General features: G+C 45.0%; 1 protein-coding gene across 1 annotated transcript in view; it reads right to left on the bottom strand.

Moving 5' to 3' along the window:
- MYLK2 (myosin light chain kinase 2) overlaps nucleotides 1-21463 on the bottom strand; it is a 64672-nt gene that overhangs the window by 36539 nt on the left and 6670 nt on the right. Inside the window, exon 2 of the mRNA XM_040330662.1 lies at nucleotides 3103-3346. Coding sequence (XP_040186596.1) covers nucleotides 3103-3179 — 77 coding nt within the window. The 5' untranslated portion in view covers nucleotides 3180-3346. The remainder of the gene's footprint in view (nucleotides 1-3102; nucleotides 3347-21463) is intronic.

Here is a 21463-nt window from a genome sequence, read left to right as displayed (position 1 = left end):
TCGTGCGGCGGTCCTTAAGTGGTTAAATAAGCCTTAGGCCTTGTACACACGAGAGGATTTCCGCTGGAAACGGTCAGCCGGACCGTTTCCAGCGGATAAATCCTCTGGCGGATTTGGATCTGATGGCTGTACACACCATCAGATCGAAATCCCAGCGGAATACATCCGCGGTGACGTGGCCGCGCCGTCGCGGCGACGTGTGCGACCCTGGAAGGTAAATACTTCCACGCATGCGTCGAATCATTACGACGCATGCGAGGGATGGGAGCGGACGGACTGATCCAGTGAGTCTGTACAGACGACCGGATCAGTCCGCTGGACTGGATTCCAGCGGATAGATTTCTTAGCATGTTAAGAAATTTGTATCCGCTGGGAATCCGTCGGCTGGATTTTTATCCGCTGGGAAATGTCCGCTAGGCCGTACACACGACCGGATCTATCTGCTGGAACTGATCCGCGGATCAATCCCAGCGGATAGATCCGGTCGTGTGTACGGGGCCTTAAAGCTGAGGAAGCAGATATAGACTAGAGTGCATAGTGACAGAGTGAAACGATCATCAGGATGCTGCTTCACCTTTAGGCGCCTATTCACATGGGTGCCTCCATCTGACAGGCTCTGCTTGCGCAGCTCCGCTGATCCCCACTGAACAGACGGATGACAGGTCCGTCCCTGCTTACTGAGCAGAGCGGAGACAGACACAGTCCCGCTCTCCTCTATGGGGAGATTGAGTGAAAATGGACCGCCTGTCCATTTTCAACCAAGTGATCCAATCAGCCAGACAGATGGAAAATAGAACCACCAACCGTCTGGATTTTGCGGACAAAATTGGATTGGATTGGATAGCGACGGATGTCAGCAGACATGTTACCGCTGACATTCACCACTCCATATGGGTGAATGGGGGGGCCCGATCAGGTCCACCTGGAAAACAGGCAGACCTGATCGGACAGCCACATGAGAGGGCCCTTACTGTCCAGTCACTAGCTGGGGCGAGGTGCAAGACTTACAAGGGCCAATCCATAATGCTGCTAATGCATGTCAACAGACATCAAAATGTATATCAATAAACATCAAAATATACAGTTAGGTCAATATATATTTGGACACAGGCATCATTTTTGTTTGTTCAGGTATTTACCATAACATATTCAAGCCATAGTTATATAACATATAAAATATGATCTGAAAGTGCACGCTGACTAACCCCCAGCCAGAACGGCTCGGATGATGGGGGGGCAAGCTTGCTGAGGAGAAACAGGAAGTGAGAAATTCAGACAAAGAAAAAAAAATCATTTAGAAGGGAAATGGAAGGAAAAGGTAAGTGAACCAACAATGCACTAGCTTAAAGGGGTTGTAAAGGTACAATTTTTTCCCCTAAATAGCTTCTTTTACCTTAGTGCAGTCCTCCTTCACTTACCTCATCCTTCCATTTTGCTTTTAAATGTTATTATTTCTTCTGGGAAATCCTCACTTCCTGTTCTTGTCTTTAACTCCACACAGTAATGCAAGGCTTTCTGCCTGGTGTGGAGAAAGCCTCTTGAGAGGGCGAGCAGGAGTGTCAGGACCAGGGCTGTCTTAATGAGAGGGCACACCTGGGCACTGCCCAGGGGCCCCAGCTGCATGAGGGGCCCTGCACTTTCCCCAAAGCATCTGATCCTTGAGCCCACACTGCCCTGAAATTGGGGGCCCCATGATGGCACTGAGAGTGATAGATGCCAAGGGGAGGCAGTCTACCTCCTACCTACTTAATGTCTGTTTATCTGCACTGTCATCATTGTAGGGGCCCCAGAGCATTACTTTGACCAGGGGCCCATGATGCTATTAAGACGGCCCTGGTCAGGACGTCCACTAACACACAGCTCCTTTCTCTATCTGCAAAGTAGAGAGCGTCCTGACTCTCCTGCTCGCCCCCTCCCTCCTCAAGAGGCTTTCTCCACACCAGGGAGAAAGCCTCGCATTACTGTGTGTAGTTACAGACAGAAGAACAGGAAGTGAGGATTTCTCAGAAGAAATAAGGACATTTAAAAGCAAAATGGAAGGATGAGGTAAGAGGAGGAGGACTGCACTAAGGTAAAGGAAGCTATTAAGGGGGGGAAAAATTACCTTTACAACCCCTTTAAATTCATCTGTTAGACAACGGTCATCTGAACAAGTGTCCCTATTGGTGGAATTCCCTTCAACTCCCACATTTTAGATTAGGCCTCACCTAACTGGGGTTCTAACTCTTCATAAATCTTCTCAGAATGAAAGAAATGCTTTTGAATGCACTTCAATGTTTCTCTTTAAATGCATGAGAACAGCTGTAGCACTGCCTGGCTTGCATGATGCCTTTTTCTTCAGGCACTTGGTCCATTCTGACAAGATGCGATGCACTGAAGGCCACTAGTCCTATCCGTAGGCGTGCGCAAGGGGTGTGCCAGGGCACACCCTAATCCTGGAGTTGGCAACCCATCAATTGTGGGCAGGTAAAAGGTAAGCTGTGATCCTTACTTGCCTGGACAGGATAGGTGGCTGGAGTGGAAATTAATGGACTGATCTGTATTTTCTTCTGCAGCAGCTGAAAGGAGGCTTCTCCTCCTCTTCCTCTCGCTGATATTCAGCTGCTACAGGAGGAAAATACAGGGGATTGGTACCAATGTAAGCCACTCCTCTTGTCCCAGTTCCTTTTCTTTCTGCTGCCCAGGACCCCCTGTATGCTCACTTGCTTCCCCAAATTGTTTTAGGAGGATGAGTGGGAAAGAGGCCGGGTAATATGTCACAAAGGCATATGTGTTTGAACTTTGAGGTGCACACCCTAATACAATAGGCTGCGCACACCAATGGTCCTATCCCAGTGATGGTGAACCTTGGCACCCCAGATGTTTCGGAACTACATTTCCCATGATGCTCCCCTACACTGCAGAGTGCATGAGCATCATGGGAAATGTAGTTTGAAAACATCTGGGGTGCCAAGGTTCACCATCACTGTCCTAACATAATCCAAGTTGTCTCCGAGTTGTACATTCAATGCATATAGCACTTTCTTTAAAACTTTAGAATAGCACCCATCGTAGAATAAATGTTCCCGCTAACTTCAAACCCCATGAGCACCTCAGTGTTACCTGTCTGAAGTTCCTGCCGGTGCCTTAACTTGGCCGATCTTCTCCCCCTTCTTCTTAGTGCCGGAGGAAGGATCCATAGCCCACTCCAGAAGCGGCCCTTGTTTGTCTCCCGTTCTGTAGTTGCACGCCTCTTCTTATTGTGTCTTCTCTGATGTCTGGATCCGCGGGGGTCCCCAGAGCCCCTCTCTAATCCTCAGCTGTTCTGGTGGAAGCTGTGGGATTATTTTGTTGTCCACTTTACTCCCTGAAAGAAAAACATCCTAGTGTTAGATCTTCATGTTACGATGAACCTCGCTGCATGTACCATTACACGTGATTATGAAGATAGAGAAAGGGACAGATAAAGGCTCATCTGATCAGCTTGTTTCCAGTATCATCCTGAATTTACACTTCCTCGGCTTATTTTAAGGCTGCATTCACACCTGAGCGTAGGGCGTTCGGTCGTTTTTTCGGGCGTTTTTTTTTTTGCTTGTATTCATGCTTGTTTGCGCGTTTGCATACAGCGTCGTGCGGCGTTTTTGTACTTTGGCGTTTCTTATTTTAGCCAATAGGAAAAATTATCATCTTTTCATCACTTGTTGCTATGTTGGTAGATTTTTTTTAATCTTCTGCATGGGCGACAAGTTCTATTGATTAAAGCGACGAAACGCCCATAGCAAACGCCCGTTGTCGCTCAATACGCGCGTTTCCAATTACATTCTATGGGGGAAAAAAAACGCTCAAACACTGCTGTCGCGCGATTCGCGCGACAAAAAAAGGTCCGGGACTTGTTTGAGCTTCGCGCGACAGGCGTTCGGGCGTTCAGGTGTGAACAGTCACCATAGGGAATAATGTTAATTCTCCCCTCTGGCGTTTGTGAGCAGTGCGCTTCAGGCGTAAAAACGCCTAGGTGTGAATGGGGCCTAAGAGGAAGCCTTTCATTTGGCCTCTGAGATTCTTTAAAGCCAAACTCCAGAAATGTATAAAAAAAAACACAAAATTAATGTAGCTTCATAATCATTAATACATAATGAAATGTATTATTTTAAAGACAAGCAGTCTATGTACCTAAATATGACCTGGTATTAGTCACCTACAGTTCCTGTACAGCAGGGCTTGATTGTGAGAGGACAGAGCAGCACAAAGAGCCAATCAGTTCATGAGCTCACAAGGTGCATGCTGGTAGGAAGAGAAAGCAGAGTGATGGAGAGATGAGCTCATCACTGTTCTGCATCTCTTTTGACTGGCCAGTTATTGGCTGAGGTAGGTCTGAAAGAGTCGGAGCTCAGAGGAAGTGATTTTATCTACCTTCCGCCCGTCGTATAGTAAAATGACGGTGGGCGGGATCCCCTCTCGTTCTGGGGTGCAGTGCGGCGATCATGGACGCACCATGTCCCTGGGACGCAGTGTGACCCTGATCTCGGTAAAGAGCCGATGATGCGGCTCTTTACCCATGTGATCGGCTGTGTCCAATCACAGCCGATCACATGTAAATGCGGAAGTGCCGTTTATCGGCTCTCCTCGGCTCACATTGACAGAGTGTGACCAATCAGTGCCCATCAGTGACACCAGCCAGTGCCCATCAGTGACGCCAGCCAGTGCCCATCAGTGACGCCAGCCAGTGCCCATCAGTGACGCCAGCCAGTGCCCATCAGTGATGCCAGCCAGTGCCCATCAGTGACGCCAGCCAGTGCCCAGTGACGCCAGTCAGTGCCCATCAGTGACGCCAGCCAGTGCCCATCAGTGACTCCAATCAGTGTACTGCCTTTCAGTGCCCATCAGTACCACATATTAGTGCCTCCTCATGAGTACCACCAAATCAGTGCCGCCTCATCAGTGCCCATCAGCACACATCACTGAAGAAGAAAAATTACTTATATACAAAATTTACTGACAGAAAAAAACTTTTTTATATATACAGTATATATATATATATTTTTAAGCAAAAAAGAAATAACACTGTGGTGATTAAATGCTGCCAAAAGAAAGCTCTATTTGTGTAAAAAAATAATAATTTAGGTACAGTGTTGCATGACCGCGCAATTTCATTCAATGTGTGACAGCCCAGAAAGCTGAAAATTGGCCTAGGCAGGAAAAGGGTAAAAGTGTTGGTATTGAACCGGTTAAGGATACTGTCCATGGAAAACGTTTTTTGTTTTTTTCCCCCCATATTATCTTTCTATGGGTATTTATTTTAACCTTGTTATTATTTGACTGGAGTTCTGCTATGAAGTTTTAGTTTGGGGGACTATTCTTTGTTATAACGCAACACAAATTTGCCAAAAACTAATATTCACCCCAAGCAATGTTCTATGTAAACATTCCTTCATAGATTTAGACGGCCGTGACTGGAAAGTTGTGCGGCTTGCTTGCGGCTTCATTAGCAGAAGTCAATGCAAGTGGTGATGAAGTCGCCCCAAAGTAGTGAAAGGAAACTTTTTCTAAGTTGCAACTTTGAACTCTCAGGTCGCATGACCAGTCGCGGCGGTGTGAACGAGCCTAAGGCCTTGTACACACGACCGAACATGTCTGCTGAAACTGGTCCGCGGACCAGTTTCAGCAGACATGTTCGCTCGTGTGTACGGCCGAGCGGACAGGTTTCCAGCGGACATTTGTCCAGCCGACCGTTTTGCAGCGGACAAATGTTTCTTAGTATGCGTGGAAGCATTGAACGTTGCGTGGAAGCATTGAACTTCCAGGGCCGCGCACGTCCCCGCGTATTGTGTATGCAGGGATTTCTGTCTGATGGTGTGTACAACCATCAGACAGAAATCTCCGGGCGGACATGTCCGCTCAAAACGGTCCGGCGGACCGATTTGAGCGGACAATCCGTCCGTCTGTACGAGCCCTTAGACTTAAAAATAATAATCTAGCGCCTGATATCCTTTATTTTTATAGAGAAGTATGTGAGAATTAAAAAAAAAAATGATGATTATGAAACATATCTGTATTTTGCACCTTGATAAACATCAACACGGTAACATTTATTGGAGATTTTAGTGACTTTTTAAAGTGATTTTATTCCTTATTAAAGTGTATCAACATATTTTTTAATTATAATTTTGGAGGCAGTAGAGGAGTGTTAAGCCCCGTACACACGATCGGTTTGTCCGATAAAAATTTGTTTGTTTTCCATCGGTGAAAAAAAATAGAACACGTTTTAATTTTTTCCTATGGATAAAAAACCGATAGAAAAAAAAATCGTCTGTGGGGAAGTCCATTGATCAAAAATCCACGCATGCTCAGAATCAAGTCGGAGCATGCTCCGGAGCATTGAACTTCATTTTACTCAGCACGTCGTAGTGTTTTACGTCACCGTGTTTGGAAACGGTCGGATTTTTGACTGATGGTGTGGAGGCAAGACTGATGAAAGTCAGCTTCATCGGATATCCGACGAAAAAATCCATCAGATTATGCCCTGTACACACGATCGGTTCGTCTGATGAAAACGAACCGATGGATTTTTTCGTCAGGTATCCAATGAAGCTGACTTTCATCAGTCTTGCCTCCACACCATCGGTCAAAAAATCCGTCCGTGTCCAAACGCGGTGACGTAAAACACTACGACGTGCTGAGAAAAATGAAGTTCAATGCTTCCGAGCATGCGTCGACTTGATTCTGAGCATGCCTGGATTTTTGACCGATGGATTTCCCCACAGACGATCGTTTTTTAACCATACGAAAAATTTAAAACAGGTTCTATTTTTTTTCACAGATGGGAAAAAAACTGATGGGGCCCACACACGATCGGTTCGTCCGATGAAAACGGTCCATCGGTCCGTTTTCATCAGACGAACCGATCGTGTGTGTACAGGGCATTAGATTCCATCAGATATCCGATCGTGTGTACAGGGCATTAGATTCCATCAGATATCCGATCGCGTGTACAAGGCTTAACAATCCCTGTCAGTTTATATGTTGCTGTCTGATGGGGAAATTTACCTTTACCTCCTGTACCAGAGATGTAACAGGGAGTGATTGAAAAACTAGAGGAATTCCCCCGTTAGGCGTCTGCCACAGAAACAGGTGTCCCTATTGGAAGACCCTACTATCGAAAACGAAAGAAAAAGCAAATTGTGTTTACCCACGCAGATCCACGTCCCTGCTCTGTGACAAGCAATTGCGGGTGCGCGCACCCCCTATACCGCCAGGAAGCTGTGGACGTCATATGAAGCCCGCCCGGAGGGACAGAGTGTTTATGCGGGCGTCATTTGACAATGCGTGGTAGGGAAGTGGTTAACCACTTAAGGACCGCCTCCTGCTCATAAACGTCGGCAGAATGGCACAAGCACGTACCTGTACCACGTACCCCTTTAAATGCCCAGCCGTGGGTCGCGGGCGCACGCCCGCGACCCGGTCCGAAGCTCCATGGCCACGGGACCCGATCGCCGCCGGAGTCCTGCGATCGGTCACAGGAGCTGAAGAACAAGGAGAGGTGTGTGTAAACACACCTTCCCCGTTCTTCACAGTGGCGCTCTCATTGATCGTGTGTTTCCTTATATAGGGAAAGGCGATCAATGACGTCACACACGTCCAGCCCCGCCCCCCTACAGTTAGAAACACATATGAGGTCACACTTAACCCCTTCAGCGCCCCCTAGTGGTTAACTCTCAAACTGCAATTGTCATTTTCACAGTAAACAATGCATTTTTTGCTGTGAAAATGACAATGGTCCCAAAAATGTGTCAAAATTGTCCGATGTGTCCGCCATAATGCCGCAGTCACAAAAAAAATCGCTGATCGCCGCCATTAGTAGTAAAAAAAAAAATGATTAATAAAAATGCAATAAAACTATCACCTATTTTGTAAACGCTATAAATTTTGCGCAAACCAATCAATAAACGCTTATTGCAATTTTTTTTACCAAAAATATGTAGGAGAATACGTATCGGCCAAAATTGAGGAAATACATTTTTTTTATATATTTTTGGGGGATATTTATTATAGCAAAAAGTAAAAAATAGTTTTTTTCAAAATTGTCGCTCTATTTTTTTTTATAGCGGAAAAAATAAAAACCACAGCGGTGATCAAATACCACCAAAAGAAAGCTCTGTTTGTGGGGAAAAAAGGACGCCAATTTTTGTTTGGGAGCCACGTCGCACGACCGCGCAATTGTCAGTTAAAGCGACGCAGTGCCGAATCTCAAAAACTAGGCAAGGTCCTTTACCTGCGTAATGGTCCGGGTCTTAAGTGGTTAAAGGGGGGGTAAAACCTTCCGGGGCTGAAGTGGTTCAAGTGATTTCTCAAGAGAATAAGGCATGGATACATGGAATAGATGGCCGAGATTGCTTCGAATGTTAAAAATTAGTTACATAGCATTTTCAGTTTGTTGACTTACTAATTGTTCCTATTTTGTTGTGAGTACAACTAAGTTTGTTTTTTCTCTCTACGTACCTATTAAAAAAATAAAATAAAATAAAGTTTGTTTTCTCTTGACTGCGTCAAATAAAATAGTTGAGCCGTGTGAATATCAATGTTCTCTATGTATAGCAACCATATTACATTACGTCCTCGCGGCACACTCAGCCTATTGTGCAATGTGGCACCCTATGAACCATGCCTCCCAGGGCACTTCTGCTCCACATAGCCATGCAACCGCCCCGGTCTACACACTGTTTACTTAAGCAGAGATCTTCCCCGATGGTATGCCAGGGCACACAGACAAAACCATGTTCCCAATCTATGTATATAACATCGGGGGATTTTCACCCCCTCTGGGGCCTGGGCATCGGGCCAGGGATTCCGCCTCATCCTTGGCTCAGGTGGAACGGAGTCTCAAACAAGCCAAGAGATGGGACTCCCTCCTGCCCTGAGAACATGACAGAGAGGAAGAAAAGGGCTGCGAGCATCGGTGCAGGAGATAGCCGGAATGCCACAGGGGTTTCCTGATGGGACAACTGCAGAAACAATTACACAGAGAAGGAAACTCGATCTTAATTGATCGTCAGTTTGTAGACTTGTTACAGCAAAGCCTTACACGTTTTCCATAGAAGACACTCCCAAATGAGCAGTGGATACAAATAAAAATAAAACAATTAAAAATTTGAAATTCTTAAAGCGGAGGTTCACCCAAAAAATCAGGACCAGATACACATATAACTGCGGCGGCGTAACGTATCGTCTATACGTTACACCGCTGCAAGTTTTCAGCGTAAGTGCCTGATTCACCAAGCACTTGCGTGTAAACTTACGGCGGTGTAACATAAAGGCGTCCGGCGCAAGCCCGCCTAATTCAAATGGGGCGTGTACCATTTAAATTAGGCGCGCTCCCGCGCCGGACGTACTGCGCATGCTCCGTTTTGAAATTCCCGCCGTGCTTTGCGCGAAGTGACGTCATTTTTTTGAACGGCGACGTGCGTAACGTACTTTCGTATTCCCGGACGTTTTACGCCAAAAAAAAAAAAAATCTGAAATTCGACGCGGGAACGACGGCCATACTTTAACATGGCTCGTCTAAATTTAAGCCATGTTAAAGCAGCCGTAACTTTGCGACAGGGAAAAAACGACTAGCCACGACGTAACGAACGCGCAAACCTTCGTGGATCGCCGTAAAAGCTAATTTGCATACCCGACGGCTGGAAAACGACGCAAACTCCACCCAGCGGCGGCCGAAGTATTGCAGCCTAAGATCCGAAGGCGTACGAAGCCGTAAGCCTGTCGGATCTTAGCCAAAAGCCGTCGTATCTTGTTTGTGAATCACAAATTAAGATACGACGCGGCAAATTTGAAAATACGCCGGAGTATCAGTAGATACTCCGGCATATTTCTTCTGTGAATCTGGCCCTCAATTTTTAACATTACATTCAGCCGAGTTGTCCTAATGACAATCGGCTGTTTTTTTTTTTTTTTTTCGTACATAACGTATTTTCACCGCCGTTTCCGGGTATGTCTTCTGCGGGACTGGGCGTTCCTATCTGATTGATATCCTTCCGACCGTCGCATAATGCTCGTCACGAGTTGCCGAAAGAAGCTGAACGTCGGTGCGCAGGCACCGTATAGAGCCGCACCGAAGTTCGGCTTCTTTCGGCAACTCGTGACGCGCTGTATGCGACGGTCGGAAGGATATCAATCAGATAGGAACGCCCAGTCCCGCAGAAGACATACCCGGAAACGGCGGTGAAAATACGGTATGTACGGGAAAAAAATAAAAACAGCCGATTGTCATTAGGACAACTCGGGTGAATGTAATGTTAAAAATTTATTTTTGGGTGAACCCTCGCTTTAAGCCCTGTACACACGATCGGATATCTGATGGGATCTAATCCGATGGATTTTTTTCGTCAGATATCCGATGAAGCTGACTTTCATCAGTCTAGCCTACACATCATCGGTCAAAAATCTGACCGTGTCCAAACGCGGTGACGTAAAACACTACGACGTGCCGAGAAAAATTAAGTTCAATGCTTCCGAGCATGCGTTGACTTGATTCTGAGCATGCGTGGATGGACTTCCACACAGACGATTGTTTTATTCTATCGTTTTTTTTATCCATAGGAAAAATTGGGGCCCACACACGATCGGTTTGTCCAATGAAAACAGTCCATCAGTCCGTTTTCATCGGACAAACCGATCGTGTGTACAGGGCTTTAGACCTCACTGCAAAAGAAGTTACTATAATTACTTAGAATGTTGAAATTTGCTAAATGTTTTATATTTAAAGCAGAATTTTACTGTCTCAACATTGACTTTTTTTTTTTTAGAATTTTATTTTTGCTCAGACATGCACAGCATCTCACAAAAGTAAGTACACCCCTCACATTTTTTGTAACTATTTTCTTCTATCTTTTCATGTGACAACACTGAAGAAATGACACTTTGCTACAATGTTGTGTAGTGAGTGTACAGCTTGTATAACAGTGTACATTTGCTGTTCCCTCAAAATAACTCAACACACAGCCATTCATGTCTAAACCGCTGGCAACAAAAGTCAGTACACCCCTAAGTGAAAATGTCCTAATTGGGCCAATATTTTGTGTGGCCGCCATTATTTTCCAGCACTGCCTTAACCCTCTTGGGTATGGAGGTCACCAGCTTCACCCCCCCAATGCGCCGGGTCTTGAATGAAAATATGCCAGAAAGTGCCGGGAACGCGCACATGCGCGGGAATCGTGCCAGGAACACGCGCATGCACGGGAGTGATGTCATCGCCGCTCCGGCCAATCACAGCGCCGGAGCAGCGATACCCGGATGTAACCTCCGGGAGCGATGGCTTCGGCTGGAAGGGAAGACGAGGACGGCTTTGATGTAAGGTAAGTAATACATAATGAGCTAGTATGCTAGTCATATTGGCCTTTGTCTTGCAGGTTTTTATTTTGGTTTACAACCGCTTTAAAATTGTCTTACAACAATTGTGTGTTGCGGGATTTTCCGATCGTGCGTACACAGGTCTGTCGGAAAATACTCCAAAGTACAAGCACGCATGCTCAGAAGCAATGGTAGCCAAGTTATTTAATTATTTAATAGCCATAACGCAACATTAGCAGACGTTGCCCAAAAGGGTGGCGCTAAAGAACTGAAAAACCACGTTGTTTCATGTTTGTTGGCCGACAATTCTTTGCCGTTTGCATGCAATACAAGTTTCTGTCCAACGCCCTTCGGACAAAAGTCCTAGGGCCAGATCCACAGAGCGAGTAAGCCGGCGTAACTACTGATACGCCGGCGTATTTTCAAATTTGCCGCGTCGTATCTTGATTTGGAATCCTCAAACCAAGATACGACGGCATCTGGGTTAGATCCGACAGGCGTACGGCTTCGTACGCCTTCGGATCTTAGATGCAATACTTCGGCGTCCGCTGGGTGGCGTTCACGTCGTTTTCCGCGTCGGGTATGCAAATTAGCTATTTCCGACGATCCACGAACGTACGCGCGGCCGTCGCATTCTCTTACGTCGTCTCTAGTCGGCTTTTTCCGGTGTATAGTTAAAGCTAGTGTTTTTCGGCGTATAGTTAGACTTGCCATGTTAAGTATAGCCGTCGTTCCCGCGTCGAAATTAGATTTTTTTTTTTTGCGTAAGTCGTCCGTGAATCGGGATGGACGTAATTCACGTCTATGTTAAAAAAAAATGACGTCATGGGACGTCATTAAGCGCAATGCACGGCGGGAAATTTAGGGACGGCGCATGCGCAGTTCATTCGGCGCGGGGACGCGCTTCATTTAAATGAAACACGCCCCCTAATCGCGGATTTGAATTACGCGCCGTTACGCCGCCGGAGATAGACTACGACTTTAAGGATTCTTTAAGGATTCGAACTAAAGCCAGGTAAGGTACGGCGGCGTAGCGTATCTCTGATACGCTGCGCGGTTGCAGATCTCTGTGGATCTGCCCCCTAGTCTTTGTCCGATGGAAATCCGATCGCGTGTACGAGGCTTTAAATGTGAGACGGCCATTATATAATGGTTTTGTGGAAGCGATCCTGGGCTTTATTTGTAGGACAGGAAGTATGTACTAAAAGTTGTTTATCCTTAGCTGACTTTATTGCTTCAGCTGTTTCCTTTTGTGCTTGCGAAACCTAATCCAATTAAAAATTAACTCCAGACAGATATATATAAAAAAAAAAAAAAAACATAATTCAATCTAGTTAAGTATTTATTAAAAAATAATTAAATGTATTTTTTAAATGTAGCTGGAGTAAGGACCTAAAATTAAACTTTATATTAGCTTCCTAATTTCCTCTGCATGGCTCAGATTGGTAGAACGAGGATCGGCACTGTGTACAAATCAAGGCTCCTATTCTTTGTACACCGATGTCAGTGTAAAGCCAGGCGCACACAATCTGATTTTTGGCCAATCGAGCGTCAGACTTTTGTCAAAAGGGCGGGTGCCTGGATTTTGTCTTGCATACTAACGGGCACACAATTGTCGGCCAACAAACACAAACGTACTACATGGAATTTCAAGCTCTTGAGCGCCACCCTTTGGGCCCCTTCTGCTAATGTTGTGTTTGGTGGGCATTGATTCCGAGCAGACGATACGAAAATCAGACAACAGACCATTGTCCACAGAAAATTTACTAACATACAAATACCGTGCTGGCGACCCCACAATAGGGATAAAACTTTTTTGCGGAAGAGAGTTTGAGTTTAACAAGACATGTGGCCACTCATTAAAATTAGAAGAAAAGAGGTTCAACCTTAACTACTTGCTGACCAGCCGCCGCAGTTCTACGGCGGCAGGTCAGCTCCCCTGAGCGAGAGTCCGTACTAAAACGTTGGCTCTCTAAGCGGCCACAAGGGGCACGTGCGCGCCCCCCGCTCGTCCCTGACTCCCCTGCGCGTGCCCGGTGGGCGTGATCGCCGCCGGTCACCCACGATTGCTTGTTACAGAGCAAGGACCGGGAGCTGTGTGTGTAAACACACAGCTCCCGGTCATGTCAGGGAGAGAAATGCTGATCTTCTGTTCATACAATGTATGAACAGCGATCAGTCATTTCCCCTAGTGAGGCCACCCCCCCTACAGTTAGAACACACCCAGGGAACATACTTTACCCCTTCCCCGCCCCCTGGTGTTAACCCCTTCCCTGCCAGTGGCATTTTTATAGTAATCAATGCATTTTTATAGCACTGATCGCTATAAAAATGCCAATGGTCCCAAAAATGTGTCCGAAGTGTCCACCATAATGTCGCAGTGCCGAAAAAAAATCGCTGATCGCCGCCATTACTAGTAGAAAAAATATATTAATAAAAATACCATAAAACTACCCCTATTTTGTAAACGCTATAACTTTTGCGCAAACCAATCAATAAACATTTATTGCGATTTTGTTTACGAAAAATATGTAGAAGAATACGTATCGGTCTAAACTGAGGAAAAAAATAGTTTTTTTATATATTTTTGGGGGATATTTATTACAGCAAAAAGTAAAAAAATATTATTTTTTTTCAAAATTGTCGCTCTATTTTTGTTTATAGCGCAAAAACTAAAAACCACAGAGGTGATCAAATACCACCAAAAAAAAGCTCTATTTGTGGGAAAAAAAGGACGCCAATTTTGTTTGGGAGCCACAACGCACGACTGCGCAATTGTCAGTTAAAGCGACGCAGTGCCGAATCGCAAAAAGTGCTCTGGTCTTTGGGCAGCAATATGGTCCGGGGGTTAAGTGGCTAAACTACGTATAAGGTTCTTTACTGCAAGAGCAGCAAGGATGTGGAATTCCCTTCCACAGGCGGTGTTCTCAGCGGGGGGCATTGATGGTTTCAAGAAACTATTAGATAAGCATCTGAACAACCACAACATACAGGGATATACAATGTAATACTGACATATAATCACACACATAGGTTGGACTTGATGGGCTTGTGTCTTTTTTCAACCTCACCTCCTATGTAATTATGCAACACTGCCCCAAGGGCCAGATAAAGGGCCGCATCTGGTCCCTGGGTCGCAATTTGGAGACCACTGCTTTAGTAAATCAACCCCTGCTGAGTCCCTGTCTGCCAATGGACCTCCTGCATTGTCACTATGTCACACAGGCTTCTAATGGAGATGCAGCCATCGGTGGAGTGTTTGGCCCAGATTCACAACCGAGATACGACGTATCTCCAGATACGCCGTCATATCTCTGCGTTGCGCCATCGTATCTATGCGCCTGATTCTTAGAATCAGTTACGCATAGATAGCTGTTAGATCCGACAGGCGTAAGTCTCTTACGCCGTCGGATCGTAACTGCATTTTTACGCTGGCCGCTAGGTGCCGCTTCCGTCGAATTCCGCGTAGATTATGCAAATTAGCTAGATACGCGAATTCCCGAACGTACGCCCGGCCGACGCAGTAAAGTTACGCTGTTTACGTTAGGCTTTTCAACGTAGTATAGTTGCCCCTGCTATATGGTGGCATAAGTGCGGCGTAACAATGTTAAGTATGGCCGTCGTTCCCACGTCGAAATTTGAAAATGTTGCTGTCGTTTGCGTAACTCGTCCGTGAATGGGGCTGGACGTAATTTACGTCCACGCCAAAACCAATACGTCCTTGCGGCGTATTAGGAGCAATGCACACTGGGAGATTTTCACGGACGGCGCATGCGCCGTTCGTGAAAAACGTCAATCACAGTACATTTACATAAAACACGCCCCCCTGATCCAAATTTGAATTAGGCGGGCTTACGCCGGCCGATTTACGCTGCTACGCCGCCGCAACTTACGGAGCAAGTGCTTTGAGAATACAGCACTTGCCTGTCTAAGTTGCGGCGGCGTAACGTAAATCAGATACGTTACGCCGCCGCAGAGATACGCAGAACTACGAGAATCTGGCCCTTTGTAGGCAATATGTGGCTGCAAAGAGACTGCAACAGATCTACAGCACTAAAAAGAAGTACGAAAAGCAGGGAAAACTGTATTTTTTTATATTTTTAAATAAAACATTAAAACAGTGCAATCGGTGATTTGGCAAATGAAGTGTTCTTCTGTTAAGGTTTACATTGACTTTAAAGAGATTTTCAACTTACAGAACAAAAAGCGGAAAAACCTCCTGACTTGCTAACTCCCACTGCCGATTGTCAGGAATGTTTTATGATAAATCCTGCACCAATCAGCTGTTTTAACAGGGCCGCCACATGGGGTCTGACAGGGAGCAAAATCTAAGGGCCAGCTGGCCTTTCACCAGGCATTGACCCCATGTCACAACTCCTAGGTTCACTCTGCTCTTATATGTGGTTCCCACTAACCACCAATGTAAGGGACATTCTTCCCAAAAACCACCATGTAAAAAGCATTCTTCTGACTAATCAATGTAAGGGACATTCTTCCCAAAAACCACCATGTAAAAAGCATTCTTCCCACCAACCACCAAAGTAAGGAGCATTCTTCCCACTAACCACCAATGTAAGGGCATTCTTCCCACTAACCACCAATGTAAGGGCATTCTTCCCACTAACCACCAATGTAAGGGCATTCTTCCCACTAACCACCAATGTAAGGGCATTCTTCCCACTAACCACCAATGTAAGGGCATTCTTCCCAAAAAACACCAATGTAAGGGCATTCTTCCCACTAACCACCAATGTAAGGGCATTCTTCCCACTAACCACCAATGTAAGGGCATTCTTCCCAAAAAACACCAATGTAAGGGCATTCTTCCCAAAAAACACCAATGTAAGGGCATTCTTCCCAAAAAACACCAATGTAAGGGCATTCTTCCCAAAAACCACCAATGTAAGGGCATTCTTCCCAAAAACCACCAATGTAAGGGTATTCTTCCCAAAAACCACCAATGTAAGGGCATTATTCCCAAAAACCACCAATGTAAGAAGCATTCTTCCCACTAATCAATGTAAGGAGCATTCTTCCCACTAATCAATGTAAGGGACATTCTTCCCACTAATCAATGTAAGGAGCATTCTTCCCACTGATCACCAATGTAAGGGCATTCTTCCCACTGATCACCAATGTAAGGGCATTCTTCCCACTAACCACCAATGTAAGGAGCATTCTTCCCACTAATCAATGTAAGGAGCATTCTTCCCACTAATCAATGTAAGGGACATTCTTCCCACTAATCAATGTAAGGAGCATTCTTCCCACTAATCAATGTAAGGGACATTCTTCCCACTAATCAATGTAAGGAGCATTCTTCCCACTGATCACCAATGTAAGGGCATTCTTCCCACTAACCACCAATGTAGGAAGCATTCTTCCCACTAATCAATGTAAGGAGCATTCTTCCCACTAATCAATGTAAGGGACATTCTTCCCACTAATCAATGTAAGGAGCATTCTTCCCACTAATCAATGTAAGGGACATTCTTCCCACTAATCAATGTAAGGAGCATTCTTCCCACTGATCACCAATGTAAGGGCATTCTTCCCACTGATCACCAATGTAAGGGCATTCTTCCCACTAACCACCAATGTAAGGAGCATTCTTCCCACTAATCAATGTAAGGAGCATTCTTCCCACTAATCAATGTAAGGGACATTCTTCCCACTAATCAATGTAAGGAGCATTCTTCCCACTAATCAATGTAAGGGACATTCTTCCCACTAATCAATGTAAGGAGCATTCTTCCCACTGATCACCAATGTAAGGGCATTCTTCCCACTAACCACCAATGTAGGAAGCATTCTTCCCACTAATCAATGTAAGGAGCATTCTTCCCAAAAACCACCAATGTAAGGAGCATTCTTCCCAAAAACCACCAATGTAAGGAGCGTTCTTCCCAAAAATCACCAATGTAAGGAGCATTCTTCCCAAAAACTACCACGTTCAAAGCATTCTTTCCACTAACCAACAATGTAAGGGACATTCTTCCCACTAACCACCAATCTAAAAGGCATTCTTCCCACTGACCACCAATGTAAGGGCATTCTTCCCACTAACCACCAATGTAAGAAGCATTCCTCTGACTAATCATCAATGTAAGGGACATGGGACTGTAGGCCACACATAATCCCCATAAAACATTACTCCAGGTACAATTAAAATAAATAAACTGACCCAAGTTTGGAAAATAATGGCCCCGGCATTTTTTATTGGTTTAAACACAATAAATTAAATCAACCATATAAACTTTTATTACTCAACATCAAACATCATATTTTAATGAAAACCAACCAACTGTGCAACTGCTTCGTTTTTGGAACTCAATAAGCATTACCTCATTATAACATGAAATAACATGTCCCCCCTAGACATCCAGGGTGACGCCGACCACATAATATTGCCACAACTGGGGAGGGAGGGAGTTCTTCCACCGGTGCTTGCTGACAGGAAAACAGGGAGATTCCCAGCCCAGCCAATCCTTATAAAGCCTTCCTGGCTACCAGTACCTTCCGCTATTTCCCATTGGCTGGCTGTTGATCCCAAATTTTAAGCCACAGTACATAAATTTAAAACATCCTATACATCTTACTGCATACCTACAAACATTAAACTTTAACCCTTAAACAACTTCACACATGTGGTGGCCACAATCCCACTTAAGTGGCTCCTATTGTGCCCCCTTTCTTATTCTTCCCAAAAACCACCACGTAAGAAGCATTCCTCTGACTAATCATCAATGTAAGGGACATTCTTCACAAAAACCACCACATAAGAAGCATTCCTCCCACTAACTACCAATGTAAGGAGCATTCTTCCCAAATACCGCCAATGTATGGGGCATTCTTCCCAAAGACCACCAATGTAAGGAGCATTCTTCCCAAATACCGCCAATGTATGGGGCATTCTTCCCAAAGACCACCAATGTAAGGAGCATTCTTCCCAAATACCGCCAATGTATGGGGCATTCTTCCCAAAGACCACCACGCATAAAGCATTCTTCCCACTAATCATCAATGTAAGGGATATTCTTCCCAAAAACCACCAATGTAAGAAGCATTCCTCCCACTAATCATCAATGCAAGGGATATTCTTCCCAAAAACCACCAACGTAAGAAGCATTCTTCCCACTAACCACCAATGTAAGGAGCATTCTTCCCACTAACCACCAATGTAAGGAGCATTCTTCCCACTAACTACCAATGTAAGGAGCATTCTTCCCAAAAACCACCAATGTAAGGGCATTCTTCCCAAAAACCACCACGTAAGAAGCATTCCTCCCACTAATCATCAATGTAAGGGCATTCTTCCCAAAAACCACCACGTAAGAAGCATTCCTCCCACTAATCATCAATGTAAGGGCATTCTTCCCAAAAACCACCAATGTAAGGAGCATTCCTCCCACTAATCATCAATGTAAGGGACATTCTTCACAAAAACCACCACGTAAGAAGCATTCCTCCCACTAATCATCAATGTAATGGTCATTCTTCACAAAAACCACCACGTAAGAAGCATTCCTCCCACTAATCATCAATGTAAGGAGCATTCTTCCCAAAAACCACCAATACAAGGGACATTCTTCCCAAAAACCACCAATGTAAGGGCATTCTTCCCAAAAACCACCACGTAAGAAGCATTCCTCCCACTAATCATCAATGTAAGGGCATTCTTCCCAAAAACCACCAATGTAAGAAGCATTCCTCCCATTAATCATCAATGTAAGGGACATTCTTCACAAAAACCACCACGTAAGAAGCATTCCTCCCACTAATCATCAATGTAAGGGACATTCTTCCCAAAAACCACCAATGTAAGGGACATTCTTCCCAAAAACCACCAATGTAAGGGCATTCTTCCCAAAAACCACCACGTAAGAAGCATTCCTCCCACTAATCATCAATGTAAGGGACATTCTTCACAAAAACCACCATGTAAGAAGCATTCCTCCCACTAATCATCAATGTAAGGGACATTCTTCACAAAAACCACCACGTAAGAAGCATTCCTCCCACTAATCATCAATGTAAGGGACATTCTTCCCAAAAACCACCAATGTAAGGGACATTCTTCCCAAAAACCACCAATGTAAGGGCATTCTTCCCAAAAACCACCACGTAAGAAGCATTCCTCCCACTAATCATCAATGTAAGGGACATTCTTCACAAAAACCACCACGTAAGAAGCATTCCTCCCACTAATCATCAATGTAAAGGACATTATTCACAAAAACCACCACATAAGAAGTATTCTTCCCACTAACTACCAATGTAAGGAGCATTCTTCCCAAATACCGCCAATGTATGGGGCATTCTTCCCAAAGACCACCACGCATAAGGCATTCTTCCCACTAACCACCAATGTAAGGAGCATTCTTCCCAAAAACCATCACGTAAGAAGCATTCCTCCCACTAATCATCAATGTAAAGAGGAAATTCTTCCCAAAAATCACCACGTTCGAAGCATTCTTCCCACTAACCAACAATGTAAGGGACATTCTTCCCACTAACCACCAATCTAAAAGGCATTCTTCCCACTGACCGCCAATGTAAAAGGCATTCTTCCTACTGACCACCAATGTAAGGGACATTCTTCCCACTGATCACCAGTAAATTGGTTTAAGCAGGGGTTTCTCAAGACCTGAAAATTATTTTAGGGTTCCCGTTGGGGTTAAAAGGTTGAGAAAGGCTGAGATAGTCCATGCCTGCATAATGTATGCTGATATGGACACTTGTAGTCTTCCTCAATATCCCATCTGACAGAATGAAAACGCAGGACCACAATCGGCACACATAGACCAAGCATTGGAACCTTATAGCAGTAAGGGTCTAAACAAGGACCTTTATGGCAGGACAACCAAATATTATTTAATTAAAGCAGCAGACTAAAGCCTCATACACACGATCGGACTTCCAACAGACTTTTCCGTGGATTTTGCTCCGAAGGGCGTTGTCCGAGAACTTGGTATGCATACACACAGCAGGACTTTTTCAGCCAACAAACACGAACGTAGTGACGTAATAGACGTACTACGTGTTTTTTCTGCTCTTTACCGCCACCCTTTGGGCAACTTGTGTTATTGTTTTCTGATCTTTAGCATTGGTTCTGAGCATGAGTTGTCTGTTCTTTAGCATTGGTTCTGAGCATGCGTTGTCTGATCTTTAAATCAAAATCCTCCTGCACTCTGGTGTTTCGCCAAAACCGGGTACTGCGGTGTAGTCTCACAGCAAAGTCTAGAGTCTTGCGGCCCTCCACAGAACAAAGGGTGTTCATACAGCTGAAGACAAAAAGAAAAGAAAGGAGGGCGCACCGACCTAGTGCATTACCACTTACATTTTTTTTTAATTAAAAACAGAATAAAAGCAATAGTCCTACTCACAAGGAAAACTTGAGTAAGCTCTTTTCAGACAGCTGGACTGGACCTTGCGGCACCTGCCAGTGGAACCTCAGACATCTGGGCGGTTGACGCGTTTCTGGGGCGTACCCCCTTTCTCAAAGCCTAAGCACCACAGAGCACTTAGGCTTTGAGGAAGGGGGTACGCCCCAGAAACATGTCAGCCGTCCAGATGTCTGAGGTTCCACTGGCAGGTGCTGCAAGGTCCAGTCCAGCTGTCTGAAAAGCGCTTACTCAAGTTTTCCTTGTGAGTAGGACTATTGCTTTTATTCTGTGGTAATGCACTAGGTTGGTGCGCCCTCCTTTCTTTTCATTTGATCTTTAGCATTGGTTCTGAGCATGCGTTGTCTGATCTTTAGCATTGGTTCTGAGCATGCGTTGTCTGATCTTTAGCATTGGTTATGAGCATGTGTGTTTGTACTTTGGACTTTAGTCTGATGGACTTGTTTACAGACGATCGGATTAGCCGATGTAGGACATTTGTTGCCGGAAAGATTGTCTGTTCTCACAGCGAACATTTGTCCGATGAAAAAGCGAGTCCGATGGAGCGTACACACGGTCGGATTGTCCGCTAAAAATAGGATTTTTGTACTCACCGTAAAATCAATTTCTCTGAGTTCATAAATGGACACAGCATCCTTTGACAGTAGGGTTATATCCGCTACTGTCAAAGGATGCTGTGTCCGTCTATGAACGGAAGAGAAAATAGGATTTTTGTACTCACCGTAAAATCCATT

Source organism: Rana temporaria, chromosome 12, assembly GCF_905171775.1.
Source record: "Rana temporaria chromosome 12, aRanTem1.1, whole genome shotgun sequence".
NCBI lineage: Eukaryota > Metazoa > Chordata > Amphibia > Anura > Ranidae > Rana > Rana temporaria.
Note: the sequence above shows the minus strand (reverse complement) of the source record. Positions and strands in the feature narration are given on the sequence as shown.